The following is a 16,345-nucleotide window of genomic DNA, read 5'->3' as shown; positions in this document are numbered from 1 at the left end:
GTTTCACAGCCCAGTGCTTTAACCATGTATTTCTCGGTCTTGCATGTGGAACTCCTCCCTCTGCTTCTGCACGTATTGTTCTTAGGGCTGAGTGTGAGGCCCAAGAGTCCCTGCCTCAGGGCTTATACTTGAGTAAGAAACCAGTGAGGGTGATGTGAGCCTCTAGGATACCTTGAGAGAGAGGGAGAGAGAGGGGTAGTGGGTACAACAGTAAAAGCAGGGGGCCCCTGGGAACGTCACTGAGCGGGGTGGGTGGTGAGCAGTAGGACCGGCCCAGTGTCTGTGGGGAGAGGCATGCCAGGGCCGCAACTGCCAGGGCTGCAGCTGCCTGGGTGTGTTGCTGAGTGTGCGAGCAGCCAGGGTGGCTGGAGGGGAGAGCGCAAGGTGCACAGTGCTTCAGCTGCTGTAGTACTTGTTTTGATATGGGAAGAAAAGTCTTGAAGGTCAGCTGGTTTGTTGTTGTTGTTTTTAAAGCTTTTTTTCTTCTTGTTCTTGTTCCAAATAGACTAAAAGAGCATCTCAGAACTTTGCCCATATGGGACCTTCCTGAGTAATTTGAGCGACAGGACCTGATTCAGGGGTGCCTGGGTAGCTCCGTTGGTTACAAGTCTGCCTGAGGCTCAGGTCATGATCGCAGGGTGCTGGGATCGAGCCCCATATTTCTCCCTCTCCTTCTACCCCTCTCCCATACTTGTGCTCTTCTCACTTGCGCGCGCACTCTCTCTCTCTCTCTCTCTCTCAAATAGATAAGTAAAATCTTAAAAGAAAGAAAACATAAAAGGACCTGATTCTTTGCTTTCTTTGCCCTTCAGAAGGAAAAGGGAAAGGGGAATGGGGCATGGCATGGCAGGACCTGTTTGATGGGCAACCTAGCACCATCCTACTCACTGGACGGAGGAAACATGACTCTTGGGTTAGAAGTTAGCAGTTTTGTTCTGTGGTAAATCCACACAGATCTTGAGGAATTTCGGAACTACCTGGAAAAGCGTTTTGACTTTGAGCAAGTCACTGTGAAGAAATTCAGGACTTGGGCCGAGCGGCGGCAGTTTAACCGAGAAATGAAACGGAAACAGGCCGAGTCTGAGAGGCCCATCCTGCCAGCCAATCAGAAGCTCATCACCCTGTCTGTGCAGGATGCACCCACAAAGAAAGGTGAGTTGGGGTGTGTAAATTTTCTCTTCGGCAGATGGGTGATCTTGTTGTTTTTCACTTGATGGTCTTAGAACGTATGCCATGTGTGTGAGTTGCGTTTATTTCTAAGCTTATGTCGATCGTATGAATGCAGAGGTGCACTGCGTTCACATTGGTGAGCTCCTAATTCAGTGAGGTGCTAATGTGGATGGTGAGAGCTGGCCCTGAGAGCTAGCTTGCCACAGGTCCTCACGCTGTTGCTGAGATAGGCCTTCTTGTCACAGAGTTTGTCATTAACCCTAATGGGAAGTCCGAGGTCTGCATCCTGCACGAGTACATGCAGCGTGTCCTCAAGGTCCGCCCTGTTTATAATTTCTTTGAATGTGGTAAGTTTGACCTCCCTCACCTCAGCCTTGAATCCTACACCTCACTGGGGCCATGGCTGGGGAGGCGGGAACTGACCGTTAACCCCACTCTGCTGGGAGAGAAGTGAAAGGGCACGGCAGAGAGAAGGGTGCTGCAGAGGGGCGGGTTGGTTTCCCAACCGTGTACCCCTTCTGCGGGCAGATGCCCCCGCCTCCCCCTTTCATCATTCCCACTACCCCCACTCCACCTTCCTCTCATCCCCTGCTCTGAGGAAGGCTCTCTCACTGTGTCTCCACTTGCCCCCAGGTGGGTGAAGGGGCCTCAGGCTTGCACTTCCCACCAGCTGTCTCCTGTTGTCTGCATCACACCTTTGTGAAAACCAGTTTATCTTCCCCGTGGAACCCTGAACCCAGGCATCACTCATCGTTTTCATGTTGTTTGGCTTCCTGCGTCTGTACATCTCTGTTCTTCACAGTCTTCTGTCCATCTTTCACAGACATTGTCCCCTGTGCCTGTTGGTTTGGCCTCTGGCCTCCTGTTTCCCTTCCAGCTTATTGGTCCTCTGTTTCCCAGTTTTCCTGGCATGCTGTCTGCCTGCTGCCCAGTCCTTGGCCCTGTTTCTGTGCCTCAGGGAGCGCCCATGTCTCCCTGCCAGCAGTAGCCCCAACCCTGCCTTATCTGTTGGTGCTAGCAGATTGTATGTGTGCACATATGCACGCTTTTAATGTCTTGCAAGCATTTTTAAAACCATGATTTTAATTTTAAGAGAACCCAAGTGAACCTTTTGGTGCCTCGGTGACCATTGATGGTGTGACCTATGGATCTGGAACTGCAAGCAGCAAAAAACTTGCGAAGAACAAAGCTGGTAATGTGGCTACTTAGATGTCAGAGACCCATGCTGCCCACAGTGTCTGCCCCTCCCCTTGGCTAGGGAGTGCTGGGCATGGGGCAAAGCCATTTGATTTATGTAATCTTTTAACTTGGTTTTATAAAAAGTATGTGCTCAAAGACTCAAATAGGAAGTAAAATGTGAGAAATAAAATTAGAGAACTCAAACCTTCTCTGCTCTGTGGCAGCTAGGCTAGAATCTCCTACCCTTGTCCCCACTGCTCACAGAGCCGACTGGGTCATGGTGAGCACACATTCTATGGGTTGGTATGTAAACCGAGCAAAATGTGGGCATGCTAGATGACAAAGAGGGATTTTCCTGAGTGGTTTTGACATGTGTGAGGATGATTTTCTAAGTCCTCCAATCGCTAGATTTGGGACTGAAGGTAACTGATCAGATCCCTGGGAAGACCTATGTTTTCCTTTTCCAGTTAAGGGAAGCCATTCTGCTTCACCGTCAGGGTTACATGGCCTCTCCTTGGATGTGGAGCACATTTTAGGGTGGGTGTAGGGGGTGTGTACCAGGCCTGGTGCCCACAGTTCAATTCTTAAGGTTTCTGCCTCTGCTGTAGTGTCTTCCAAAGCAGCTCTGCCCTGTACCCACATGAAGTATGTCAACTTCATCACGTTCTTACCAGATCTCGGGTGGCGAAAGTGCTTTTGTTTGTGAGACTCAGAGTTTACCTTGGAGTTGCTTTCTTTTGTGGTGTATGCTGAGGATGGTTGGGAGGATATGTCATTTTTTGTCCTTCCTTCTCTGAGGCTGTACTGGGCTCACACACTACACTCCTCTGGGAAGGCCTCCTGTCCATTTTAGAGAGATTGTGCCAAAAGGGTTTTTCAGCTCAACAAACTAGTGCTGCCAAGGTCATGGGGCAGAGGGCTCACAGAGTTGGGCGCACGGTAGGAGTGGAAGCGTCCTGGCAGCAGGGCTGTGCTCTCCCCATGTGGGAGAATCCACTTCCTCTGCTCAGACCTCAGCTGCTCTCTAGATAACTCACTCGGATGTCTTGCCAGCACTTCCAACTCTACAGGGACAGGTTGTTACCCCTCCCCATTCCCCAGCACCCCCACTTCCTCACCCCAGTGGTGAGTGGCAGTCTGCTCATTTAGAAGTCTCTGCTCAGCACTGAGCCATCCCTCTGCTCCGTCCTGCAGACGCTTTCTCAGGAACATCTGTCCGGTTTCACTGCTTTTCCCTCCCACACTCACAGCAGCCTGCTCAGTCCTCTGGCCTCACTACTTGGCCTAGGTCCTGCTGAGCCATTTGCCTGCATGCTACCACCGTGATTTCTCTGAAACATCTCTCCTGCCTTGCCTGCTACAAGCGCCTCAGGGCAAGAGAACATACAGCTTTTGTGGCTTCTGAGGCTGCCCACAGCCTTGAACTTGCCCCACTGCGTCCTTTGCTCAGGAGGAGAGGCTCTGTCTGCCTCTGAAACGCTGCTGTTGCCCAGGGCCCTCGCTTCCCTCTGAGCCCTGGGAACCTTGGCCCTGCACAGGAGCTGGCATGTGGCTTGCTCTGGAGTCTGGAAGCTGGGCCCAAGCCCTCACCCTTGGGGTTTTTCTTTTCATAGCCCGGGCTACGCTGGAGATCCTTATCCCTGACTTTGTCAAACAGACCTCTGAGGAGAAGCCCAAAGATAGTGAAGAGCTTGAGGTGAGTTTCCTAGTCCTGCTATGTCTAGAGCTGTGGCTCCAATGCAGCACCTGCGTCACTGCCCCACCCCCACCCCCCAGGCTAGTGCTAGCTGTGGATTTAGTCCTCCCAGCTCCACGTGGTTTTCATTTGTTACTCTTTCATAAAAGGGGAAACTTGTTTGTCTTTGTGCAAGCAAGTGGGGGGGGGGATATCATTTTTTTTTCTGAGATTTTTGTCCTTCATGTCTTGCAATGGGGGTAAAGAATGTGCACTGTCAGCTCTCCCGAGTGTAGATCCATGGTGGGAATCTGTCTTTGAGACAGAGTCTGTAAGTTATGTTGTTCTCTGTATTAAGAACTGTTTAAAACTACTTGTAAACCTTTTTGGGTAAATATGATTCTATGGTTATGTGTAGTGAGGGATTTTCAAAATCTGAAGAAGGCATTCTTTTTTATAACGGCTTTATTGACCTATATGTACCATAAATTTTGCTCCCTTAAACTATACTGTTGAGTGGATTTTTGTATATTCAGAGTTGTACAATCATCGCAGTGGTCGAATCTTAGAATATTGTCATCTCTCTAAAAGGAAATCCTATACCTGTTAGCAATCACTCCTGATTTCTCCCTGTCCCCCAGCCCCTCAACCCTTGGCAACCACTAATCCTCTTTCTGTTTTGATGGATTTGCCAGCTCTGGTCACTTCGTATCAGTGGAATCAAATGACATGTGGTTCTTTATTGACTGGCTTCTTTTTAAGCCACGAGGTGTTCGCTCTGTGTTTTAACTGATTGAGGAAGCTTCCTTCTGTTTTGCTGAGAGTTTTTTTTCAGGAATGGTTGGATTTTGTCAAATGTTTCTCCTGCTTCTATTGAGATGATTGTGTGGTTTTTGTCTTTTTTACTCATGTGGTGGTATATTGCATAGGTTTTTGAATAGTAAAGCAACCTTGAATTTCTGGGACAAATCCCACTTGGTTGTGGTATATGTAAGTTTTATGTATGCTGGATTTAGAGTGCTGGTATTTTGTTAAGGACTTTAGCTGTATTTATGAGGGATACTGGTCTGTAATTTTCTTGTGGTGTTGGTGTTGGGGAAATATGTCTTTACAGAATGAGGTGGAAAGTATTCCTCTCTTCTCTTGTGTGGAATAGTTTATGAAAGGTTGGTATTAATTTTTAAGCATTTGGTAGAATTCACCAGTGAAATCATCTGAGTCTAGACTTGACTTTGAGATTATTTAATTACTGATTCAGTCTTTTCACGTGTGCTTCTTTTTCTTTCCTTTTTTTTATTTTTTGTTTTTTTTTTTTTTTAAAGATTTTATTTATTTATTTGACAGAGAGAAATCACAAGTAGACAGAGAGGCAGGCAGAGAGAGAGAGAGGAGGAAGCAGGCTCCCTGCTGAGCAGAGAGCCCGATGCGGGACTTGATCCCAGGACTCTGAGATCATGACCTGGGCCCAGGCGCCCCTAAATAAGACCTTCTTAAAAAAAAAAAAAAAAAAAAAAAAAAAAAGGGCGCCTGGGTGGCTCAGTGGGTTAAGCCGCTGCCTTCGGCTCAGGTCATGATCTCAGAGTCCTGGGATCAAGTCCCGCATCGGGCTCTCTGCTCAGCAGGGAGCCTGCTTCCTCCTCTCTCTCTCTCTCTGCCTGCCTCTCTGTCTACTTGTGATTTCTCTCTGTCAAATAAATAAATAAAATCTTTAAAAAAAAAAAAAAAGAAGGTCTTATTTATTTGGCAGAGAGAGAGCACAAACAAGGGGAGCGGCAGGCAGAGAGAGAGGGGAAAGCAGGCTCCGTGTTGAGCAAGGAGCCGGATTCAGGGCTCAATCCCAGCACGGTGAGAGCATGATCTGAGCCGAGGGGAAATGCTGAACTGACTGAGCCACCTAAGCACCCCTCGTGTACTTCTCTTCAGATATCCTGCTCCTTTTTGAGCTGGTTTGGGAACTTTGTGTCTTCATAGGAATTTTTCCGTTTGACCTAGACTGTCTCCTTTATTGGCATACATTCTTTCATAGTATTTCCTCGTGACTCGCTATATTTTGTTAAGTTTGTGCTGCTCCTATGTTCATTCCTGATTTTCGTAGTTTCAGTCTCCTTTTTTCTCTTGGTCAGTCTAAAGTTTGTCACTGTCGTTGATCTTTCAAAGATCCAATTTCTGACTTTGTTTGCTTGTTTGTTTTCCTATTGGCTTTTTTGTTTTCTGTTTCATTTTTTTCTGCTCTAGCCTTTATATCCTTTCTTTGGCCAGCCTTAGGTTTAGTTCTTCTTTTTTAGTGTCTTCAGGTTAGGGTATTTATTTGAGGTGTTCTTTTTAAATACTGAAATTTATGGCCATAAATTTTCTTCTGTGTACTACTGCAGCACATAAGCTTTACTGTGTTTTGTTTCTGTTTTCGTTCATTTCCGAGTATTTTGCTAATTTCCCTTGTGATTTCTTCCTTGAACAATTGGTCATTTTACTTTTCATATATTTGTGAATTTCCCCAAATTTCCTTTAGTTCTTGGTCTTTATTTAATTCCCGTGTTGTTTGAAAACATAGTTTGTATGGTTCTGACCAGTCTTTTTAAGTTCACTGAGGCTTGTCTTAGGACCTAACATACGGTCTGCCCTGGAGAGTTTTATGTGTGTGCAGGAGGCGAGTGTGCTTCCTGGTGTTACTGGGTGAAGCAGGTGTCGGTTAGGTCCAGTTGGCGAATGGTGTTTATTCTATATCTTTGTTGGTATTCTGCCTTGTTCTTCTATCCGTTTTTGGTTTTTGGGTTTTTTTTCCCTTAAGAGAGAGTGAGAGCCCCTGTGTGCACATGTGCGCGTGGGTGGATGGGGCAGAGGGAGACGGAGAGAGAGAATCCTAAGCAAGCTCCATGCCCAGCATGAAGTTGGAGTCCAGCTTAGGACTCTGTCTCACGACCCTGAGGCCTCAACCTGAGCCAAAATCAAGAGTCGATGCCCGACTGACTGAGCCACTCAGGTGCCCTGTCTTCCTTCTGTCTGTTGTTGAGAATGGGTATTGGAGTCTCCAGCTGTTATTCTTGAATTATTTGTCCCTTCAGTTCTCTCCATTTTTGCTTAATGTATTTTGGGGCTGTTGTTAGATACATACATGTTTGTGGTATTGTGATATAATAAGAAATGTATGTTTGGTCTTTGTTCTTGGTTCCTGGTGCAGAGCTTCTACAATACATTGTTTGTTTTTTGTCCCAAGTTCTTTAAAAAGCTGCAGGTTGATAAAGGAGAATGGAATGTCTTTTCTTATTTTCTTATATTTAATATCAATTTATCCCATCCCTCCCCTTCCTTTTCCTTTCTTCTTTCCTTCCTTTCTTCCTTCCTTCTTTCCTTCCATTACTTGTATCTAAGTAATCTCTATACCCAACCTGGGGCTCAAACTCAAGACCCTAATATCAAGAATTGTATGTTCCACCAACTGAGCCAGCCAGATTCCCCTAACACATCCCTTTCAACCACACCTGAGTTCATGTTAATCAAGTGACTTTTGGACCATCCCTTTGAATGGGAGCTGGTTGCCTGTGGAATCTACCAGGAGGGTTAGAACTTTCAGCCTCCACGCTTGTGCCGGTATGTGTGTAGTGTGTGTGTGTTTAGGGGGCAGTGGATGTTGAGCTGAAGCCCTATCCTTTTGTAATAAACCAGTTCTCTGTGAGCTGTCTGGGAAATTATTGAAGCTGAGGAAGGGTTGGGAACTGGCATTGTGCAGTTGCTCAGTCAGAAGCACAGGTGACAACGTGGACTTGAAGTCAAGTGGTGGCAACAGTCTTGTGGGTCTGAGCCCTTAAGCTGTGGAGTCTGCTGCAGCTCCTGGCAGTTAGCGGTAGAGCGGCCCGGTGTGGAAGCCCACTCACTTGGTGTCACAAGTGTTGAAACTAGAAATCAGTTCTGTTTAATGTTTATAATAGTTATGTCATCTTGATCAATGGGCCGTTTGCTGTTTTTAAGTATCCTTTATTTCTAGTAACAGTTTTTATCTTAGAGTCAGTTTTATCTGATAGTTGCTCCTACTCCCTAAATTACTCTGTGTGATATGTGTTTTCCCTCTTTATACCTTTTAAGCCTCTTTGTAACTTTGAATCTAAACATGTCTTATAGACAGCATATAATTGGGTTTTGTGTTTATCCTTCTATCAGTCTCTGCCTTTTGATCAGAGGACCTACCAGAGCAATATTTTTTTGAAAATTCATTTTATTTAATTTTCTTTTCTTTTTTTTTTTTTTTTTAAAGATTTTATTTATTTGACAGAGATCACAAGTAGACAGAGAGGCAGGCAGAGAGAGAGGAAGGGAAACAGGTACCCCACTGAGCAGAGAGCCCAGCACGGGGCTTGATCCCAGGACCCTGGGATCATGACCTGAGCCGAAGGCAGAGGCTTTAACCCACTGAACCACCCAGGCACCCCTCATTTTATTTTATTTTTAAAGAATTAATTTATTTGAGAGAGAGTGTGAATGAGAGTGGGAGAAGTATCAGAGGGAGAGAAAATTCCTATGCAGACTTCTCACTGAGTGTGGAGCTACCCTGCTCCATCCATCCCACCACCCATGAGACCATGACCTTCCCCAAAATGAAGAGTTGGACGCTTAACTGACGGAGCCACCCAGGCGCCCCAAAAGATTTTTTTTTTTTTTAAATGTAATCTCTGCACCTAGCGTGCGGCTTGAACTAAAAATCCTGAGATCAAGAGCCCTATGGCCCACTGAGTGAGCCAGCCAGGCACCCCTTTTAATTTCAATTTATTGACTTTTTTTTTGTTCTGTTTTTGTTTTTTCAGTGGGGTTAGTACTTAGTCCATTGAAATGTAATTACAGATAAGGTAGAATTGATGTATGCCATTACATTGTTTGCTTTCTCTTCTATGTCTTTTTGTTCCTCAGTTCCTCCATTACTGCTTTCTTTGCCTTAAATACTTCAGTTATTTTCTCAGTGGTTGACCTAACCACATTTCAGTCACATTTAAACTGAAAACAATCTGGTTTGGACTATTGCCACCTTCAATCATATACAAAAACTTTGCTCCTCTATAGCTCTGTTGACACCCATATTTGTGCTTTCACTGTCACAAATGATATATTATGTGTCCTAAACATGGATTTATAATTATTGCTTTATGTAGTTGTCTTTTTTTTTTTTTAAGATTTTATTTATTTATTTGAGAGAGAGAGAGATCACAAGTAGGCAGAGAGGCAGGCAGAGAGAGAGGGGTGGGGGAAGCAGGCTCCCTGCTGAGCAGAGAGCTCGATGCGGGGCTCCATCCCAGGACCCTGGGATCATGACCTGAGCTGAAGGCAGAGGCTTAACCCACTGAGCCACCCAGGCGCCCCTATGTAGTTGTCTTTTAATTAAGGTAGAACAAAGCGTCAAAATATGTGTTTACACTGTCTTTTATTTACTGTAGTTACCTTTACTTTCTGTCGTGCCCTCAGTTTGTTAACAGTCTGTGGTGTTCCTTTTATTTCAGAGGGAAGGCTTTTAGTATTTCTTGGAGGACAGTTCTACTAGCAGTGGATTCTCTCACTTTTTATTGACCTGAGAATGTTGTAACGATTCCCTTTTTTTTTTTAATTTTAATTTTTTTTTAAGATTTTTATATATTCGACAGACAGAGATCCCAAGTAGGCAGAGGGATAGGCAGAGAGGGAGGGGAAGCAGGCTACCTGCTGTGCAGAGAGCCCGACGCAGGGCTCTATCCCAGAACCCTGAGATCATGACCTGAGCCGAAGGCAGAGGCTTAACCCACTGAGCCACCCAGGCGCCCACGATTTCCTTTTTAAAAGCATAGTTTTGTTACCGAATTCTTGGTTGACATTCTTTTCTTCATGGTGGGACTATGTCATCCTACTGCCTTCTGGCCTCTACAACCAATGAGAAGTCAGCTGTTCATCTTACTTAGAGTCACATTATTGATGAATTGTTTCTCTCTTACTGTTTCCAAGGTTTTCTCTTTGGCCTTTGACAGGGATATCTAGGTATAGATTTCTTTAGCTTCCATTTTTGGAATTTGTTGAACTTCTTGAATATGTAATGGTTTTCATCTTTGGGAAGTTATAGACTTTGTTTCCTCACATATATTTTTTTGCTCTTTTATTTCTCCTCTCTTTCTGGGACTCCCATTATAGGTAAGCTGGTACACTCCCACAGTATCTCACCAGTCTTAGACACACAGACATCATAGTCACTGGTCTTTTTCTTTTTTTTTTTTTTAATGTTCCTCAGACTGGATATTTTTGATTTGCCTTTGTTTTTTTTTTTTTCCCTTTTCCTTCAAGTAGGCTCCATGCCTACCTAGCATGGAGCCCAACCAGTGTGGGGCTTGAACTCATGACCCTGAGTTTGAGGGTCAGAAGCTTAACTGTTTGAGCCACCCAGACGTGCCTTCAGTTTGCCTATCTTAAGTTTACTGATCTGTCTTCTGACCGAATCTGCTTTTGAACCCTCTGATGAATTTTTTATAGTTTCTATGTCTTTATTGATACTCTGTTTGGTGAGATATTGTTCTTGTGGTTTCTTCTAATCACTAATTCTTTATACATGCTTTTTTTTTTTTGAGCATATTTATTATAGCTATTTTAAAGTCTGGTTTCCTCAGGGATGGTTTATATTGACTGCTTTCCTGCATCTCGTAGGGCATATACATTTGTGTTTCATTTCCTATGTCATGATTTCTTTTGTTGAAATCTGGGACATTTAAAATAATGTGACAACTCTAGATAGCAGATTACCACCCCTTCTCAAGATTTGTTGTTTTTGCTGCTGTTGACTTATTAGTGATTTTGTTAGTTTGCTAACATTGGCGTAACAACATATCACAACCTGGGTGATTTAGACAAATTTTTTGCCTCACAATTGACATCTGCAAGTGTCAGCAGGGTTGGTTCCTTCTGGGGGCTGGGAGGGAAGGATCTCTTTCAGGCCTCTTTCCTTCATTTGGAGATAGTTGTTGGAGATAACTAAGAGGCTATGTGTGTGTGTGTGTGTGTGTGTGTTTCCAAATCTCTTTATATTGAATTTAGGGCCCACCCCAATGATCTGATTTTAACTTGATTATCTCTATAAGGCTGCAGAAAAGGTCACATAATGGCATACTCGGAGTTAGGATTTCAGTATATGAATTTATGAATATATGAATTTGTGGGAAGATACATTTCAGCCCATAACAGTGACTTTTCCAGTCTAATCTGTGAAATCCAGATCAGATATTTCTTGACGTAAACCAGTAAGTCTCCTTTGCCAGGGGACTTTTTATGCATGTTGGGGTCACCTTTAATGATCTAGTAGTTGATAACTGTGTATTAGCCTTTACTTCCCACTTGCACGGAGCTTCCAGATCAATTGGGTGAGAAATTTGGGCTTTCTTGGGTCTCCTGGGCATGTGCGTGTCCACCTAGATCCCCAGGCAAGTTAGAGCTTTTCAAAGTCCCTTAATGGGCATCTGTCTCATTCTCTGCATTCCCTTTTATGTTTTCTGACCTGCCTCTTGCTTGCCAGCTGGTATTCCAGCCTCATACAGTTGCAGTAGGAAACAGTTGTCACTGATTATTTTTGACAGATTTCCTGGGAAGTTGGGGTATTTTCACAGAGTGAGCTCTTAGTTGGATCACACAAAGGCAGGTTTTAAAATGGGGCTTTTCTGTAGCCCTGCCACCTGGGCCAGATAGTGATGGTTCTCTGGGGTTGGAGTATTGGGGAACCATCCTGCCTTCTTCAGTGGCTCTGGGGTTGCTGGTTCCTAAGGCTACTATAGAGCTGGGAAGAGGAGACAGGAATGGGCCAAGTTAAAATGCTACAAAACTCATTGTCTTGCCAAGATCCAGTCATTTTTCTTGAATAAATGTTCCTTAGATTGTTGTCTTTGTTTTAGACTCATACTATTATAAAATACGGCAGTGTCTGTGGCAGTCAGACGTCTGTATTCTTTGCTTTATTGTCATAGATGGGCCACAGAGAGGTCGCAGAGCCTAATCCCCAGAGACAATTTCAAAAGGACTAGGTCCTCCAGACAAGCCTCACATCTTCAAGTCTAGGTCTGAAGAACCCAGCTGTGGGACAGCGGTGTTCAGGGAGGCTTTCAGGGCATGTTGGAGAGCCTGGTACTTAGCCTGCCCACAGCCCGCTAAGGCCCTTAGGACTGGTTGTTGAAGTTGATGATGCCTGGACTATATAGCTTGCAGGGCACTCTGATACAGGGTAGCAGAAACAGGAAGGGTAATTGCCCTTTCGGTGCCGGGAGTCGGCCTGGCCTAGGTAGGCAGGGCATGTATGGCTCCAGCAGCCTTTTTGGAGGATGGAACTTTACTTTGTCACAGCAGCTTCTCTGAGCAGGCTCCACTGTTGAACCCCAGTGGGGAGCAGGGTGGATGGCGGTGGGGGAATGGGAGGTCTTATAGGACCCACATCTACTTGTCTGTGGCTATTATTGTGGTAAACTTTAAAGTAACTCAGTAAATGACAGTTGACTTCAGAAATTTTTGACTTGTTGCGATAATGGAAAATTCTCCAGGGTTAGTAGAGCAAGGGTTAGAAATGGCTGGTTTCAAGATAACATCCAAGACAATCTATCTTTCGTGTTGTGGCCTTTACGATACCACCATCTTGCTTGGTTGGTGGTTGAATGAATAAGCAGTTAAGTCCAGTTTTTAATCTGAAAGTTTCTGGTGTCTCTGGCTATGGTTCACTTTCGTGTTTGGCACCATTGTAGTGCCCTAAGCAGGGACTGCCGGGTTTCAGCCTGGCCAGCACAGGGACCCAGGGTGTGTTCCGTGGCTCCTAGAGCCTTGGCAGGATATGTGTGTTGCATAGTGTCCAGTTCCCTGCTCTGGCCCAGCTGCCCTTTGCAGCCTACCACCTGCATTGTGGCCTCCTCATAGTGGCCATGCAGTGGGATGTGCACCTGGAGGGCTGCAGGCTCTCCCTAAGCTGAGCCATCAACCCTGTCACTGCCTCACACCTGGCGATCAGAGGCCTGGGGTTACTTACCTCTTCTCTTTTGGAGGTGCATAGCTTTGACAGTGACCAGCTGGCAGTCTTTGTGCTCTGTTCTTTGATCTTCCACCTTTCTTCCTGCCCTCAGTCTGCAAGGTCATTGTGGCTGCACCCTTTTCCTTGCATTTGCCCGAGGCATCTGTGGGACAGATGCTGTGGGTTTCTGGAATTTGTGCCTGGGGCTTTGTGGATTGTAGTAAGGTTCAGGTTCTGGTCCTGTACTCTGGGGCTTTTCTGGAAGGTGAGGGATCTTCCCAGAAGTGACATCAGAAAATAGCCTGAGAAAGGTTTCCCTAGGTGGAGGAGGCCACATGGGCAGCTTGGAAATCCCAGGTAAAAGTTCCCTTATTCACACAAGGGGCTTTATCTTGTCAGTTCTCCCAATTCTCTGACATCAGCGAGGGGTGTATAACTCTGGTCAGTTCTTACACTGTCTTTGTGGAGTTGGCTCAGTACCAAAAGACTGTACAGTTCACACGCCAGCCACCAGTGGGGTGCCTAGGCCACCCACATTGTCCAGCCAACTACAGATTCAGGGGTTCTCATGACTTCCCTCAGGTACATTAATTTGCTTGAATTAGAGCTTATTTATTTATTTATTAAGATTTTATTTATTTATTTGACAGACAGAGATCAGAAGCAGGAAGAGAGGCAGGCAGAGAGAGAGGGAGAAGCAGGCTCCGAGCCCAATGCGGGGCTGGATTCCAGGACCCTGAGATGACCTGAGCCAAAGGCAGAGGGTTAACCCACTGAGCCACTCAGGTGCCCTGAATTTGAGCTTTTTTAGACTGTTTTCAGAACTCAGGGAAAAACTTTGTTTACTGGTTTATTATAAAGGATACAAATGGACAGCTAGACGAACAGGTCCTTAATTGTGTTTCATCTTTCTGGTGACCAGTCCGATCATGAAGTTCCCATCATGAAACTATCTAGGGTCCCCACCTAGCCCCCTTAGTCTCCTCATTAGCATAAACTCAGGTGAGGGCCAGAGGGGCTCATTTGAAGAACAAAAGATCCACCTATCGCTGAAGAAATTCTAAGGGTTTTAGGAGCTCCATGCCGGGAACTGGATACAAGGATCCAAATATGTGTCCAGTGACCAAAATTGTCCTCATTCTCTGGAGAAGTTTTTTCACACTTAGAATTTAGTTGTATATGTGTGCACACATACACATTTGTATTTTTCCCTTGTTTTAGAATTTGTCAGAGAAGAAAGTAGCTTTTCTGTCAGGTTGGATGTATTAGAGCAGCTCAATCCTGACTGATTTTGCTATCTTGGTCCTAAAAAACTGTGACAGTGTTTCTGTCATATCCTTGTGAGTATCTCGGTAGGTGGTGGCCCCTCTTTCCCATGATGCCTCTGTGGAGGTTTGGTGCCAGAGCTGGGGCTGTAGGGGCAGCATTCCCTTCATATGTGGACTCCAGGGGGCGAGGGGACGGTAGTATGCCAAGGTGGTCTGGAGGGCCTTGGTTCTTTGGGAGTTCTCACTGTGTCCTCCTGTACTTGAGGTGCAGTGGCACGAAGTTAACACACAGTGGTGGCATGGAGGTATAGAACATCCAGAGTGTGAGAGCTGCCGTGTGGCAGAACGTGCTTGGTGTTGATTAAAAAGGCAAAAACAGGGGTGCCTGGGTGGCTCAGTTGGTTAAGCAATTGCCTTCGGCTCAGGTCATGATCCTGGAGTCCCAGGATCCAGTCGCACATCAGGCTCCTGCTTGGCAGAGAGTCTGCTTCTCCCCTCTCATGTTCTCTCTCTCTTTCAAAGAAATAAATAAAATCTTAAAAAAAAAAAGTGCTGTGAAGTGTGTAAACCTGGCGATTCACAGATCTGTACCCCTGGGGATAAAAATATATGTTTATAAAAAATTAAAATAAAATAAATACCCCCCCCCAAAAAAAAAAGAAAAAAAAAAAGCTGAAACAGAGTGCCTGGGTGGCTCGGTCTTTAAGCTTCTGCCTTTGGCTCTGGTCATGATCTCAGGATCCTGTGATCGAGCTCTGCATTGGGCTCCCTTCTACCTGGAGAGCCTGCTTCTCCCTCTTGCTCTGCTTGTGTTCCCTCTCTTGCTGCGTCTCTCTCTGTCAAATAAATAAATAAAATCTTAAAAAAAAGGCGAAAACATAGGACCAGAAATGGCACCGTAGCCACTCGTAAGACTTGGGGTGATCTTTTTTTCTCAGTATATTACTGCTTTTTAGATAGCTGTGGGTTCTGGTTGGTTCATGGTTCTAGAATTTAGGTATTAGTGACCTGTTGTTTTTGCCTTTTTGGTCCCCCCCCCCCAATTTACTTCTTGATTTATAGAGAGTTAAATGCACTTTTGGGTAGACATTTGTGAGTTTTGAGCCATGCCTTTCATTTTATCACGTTACCCACAGCACAATCAAGACAGAACATTTTCAAATCTTCTCCCCCTCCCAATTCTCTTGAACTGTCCTTTTGTAGTCAGAGTTCTCTCTTTTCACCCTGCTAGGCATTGAGCTGGCTTCCTAGGTTAGCCAATTTCCAAATGTCTTATCAGTGGAGTCCCACTGAGAACCAGGCTCCAGCTCAGTGATGCACGTAGGATTCTAGGATTCGTCTCTGTTGGTGCCTGTGTCTATGGTTGGGTTGTTTTTGCTGCTGACTGCCTACTGTAGGGCAGTGCTGGGTGTGTTCTTCCTTGATTGAGGGGCATTGAACACATTTCCAGTTTTGGGTGTTTAGTGTTGCTACGAGGCTGTCAGGGTTCCCTGTGAGCGTAGTTAAGTAAACACCCAAGATGGCCTTGCTGGGCAGTACGGTAGATGTGTTTTCAACTGGATGCCTTTGCCTATCTGTGGGAGCAGCATGTATGTGTGTGTGGGTCTGTCTCTGCATTTGGTTCTATCTCTGGTCTGTGTGTCTGTCCCTTCAATGCCACACCTTCTTAATGAGATGAATTATTATTATTTTTTTTTAAAGATAGATTTATTTGAGAGAGAGCGAGTGTGGCAGGGCAGAGGGTATAATATCCCATGCAGATTTCTCACTGAGTGGGGAGCCCATTGCAGGGCTCAGTCTCATGACCTTGAGATCCCCACCTGAGCTGAGAATCAGATGCGTAACGGACTGCGCCATCCAGGCGCCCCAGTGACGTGAATTCTTGAAATCAGATTGTGAACCCTCCAACTTTGTTCTTTTTCAAAAGTACTTCCATACCATGCTCCTTTGCCCTTACATATAGAAGCAGTATGTCAGTATGGAAAATTCTGTTGAGATTCTGATTGGAATTGTGTTACATCTGTAGATAAATTTGGGGAGAATGTATTTCCTAACAGTATGGAGTCTTTCGGC

At 45.2% G+C, this 16,345-nt stretch overlaps 1 protein-coding gene across 1 annotated transcript in view; it reads left to right on the top strand.

Moving 5' to 3' along the window:
* The window catches only part of DGCR8 (DGCR8 microprocessor complex subunit), a 35,868-nt gene that overhangs the window by 10,897 nt on the left and 8,626 nt on the right, over positions 1–16,345 (top strand). The window contains exons 6-9 of the mRNA XM_044243695.1: positions 955–1,152; positions 1,416–1,517; positions 2,264–2,362; positions 3,963–4,045. Of these exons, the coding sequence (XP_044099630.1) occupies positions 955–1,152; positions 1,416–1,517; positions 2,264–2,362; positions 3,963–4,045 (482 nt within the window). The remainder of the gene's footprint in view (positions 1–954; positions 1,153–1,415; positions 1,518–2,263; positions 2,363–3,962; positions 4,046–16,345) is intronic.

The sequence above is a fragment of the Neovison vison genome, chromosome 3 (assembly GCF_020171115.1).
Source record: "Neovison vison isolate M4711 chromosome 3, ASM_NN_V1, whole genome shotgun sequence".
In the NCBI taxonomy this organism is placed as follows: Eukaryota; Metazoa; Chordata; class Mammalia; order Carnivora; family Mustelidae; genus Neogale; species Neogale vison.
The sequence above is the reverse complement of the archived record's forward strand: the minus strand, read 5'-3'. Positions and strand labels throughout refer to the sequence as shown.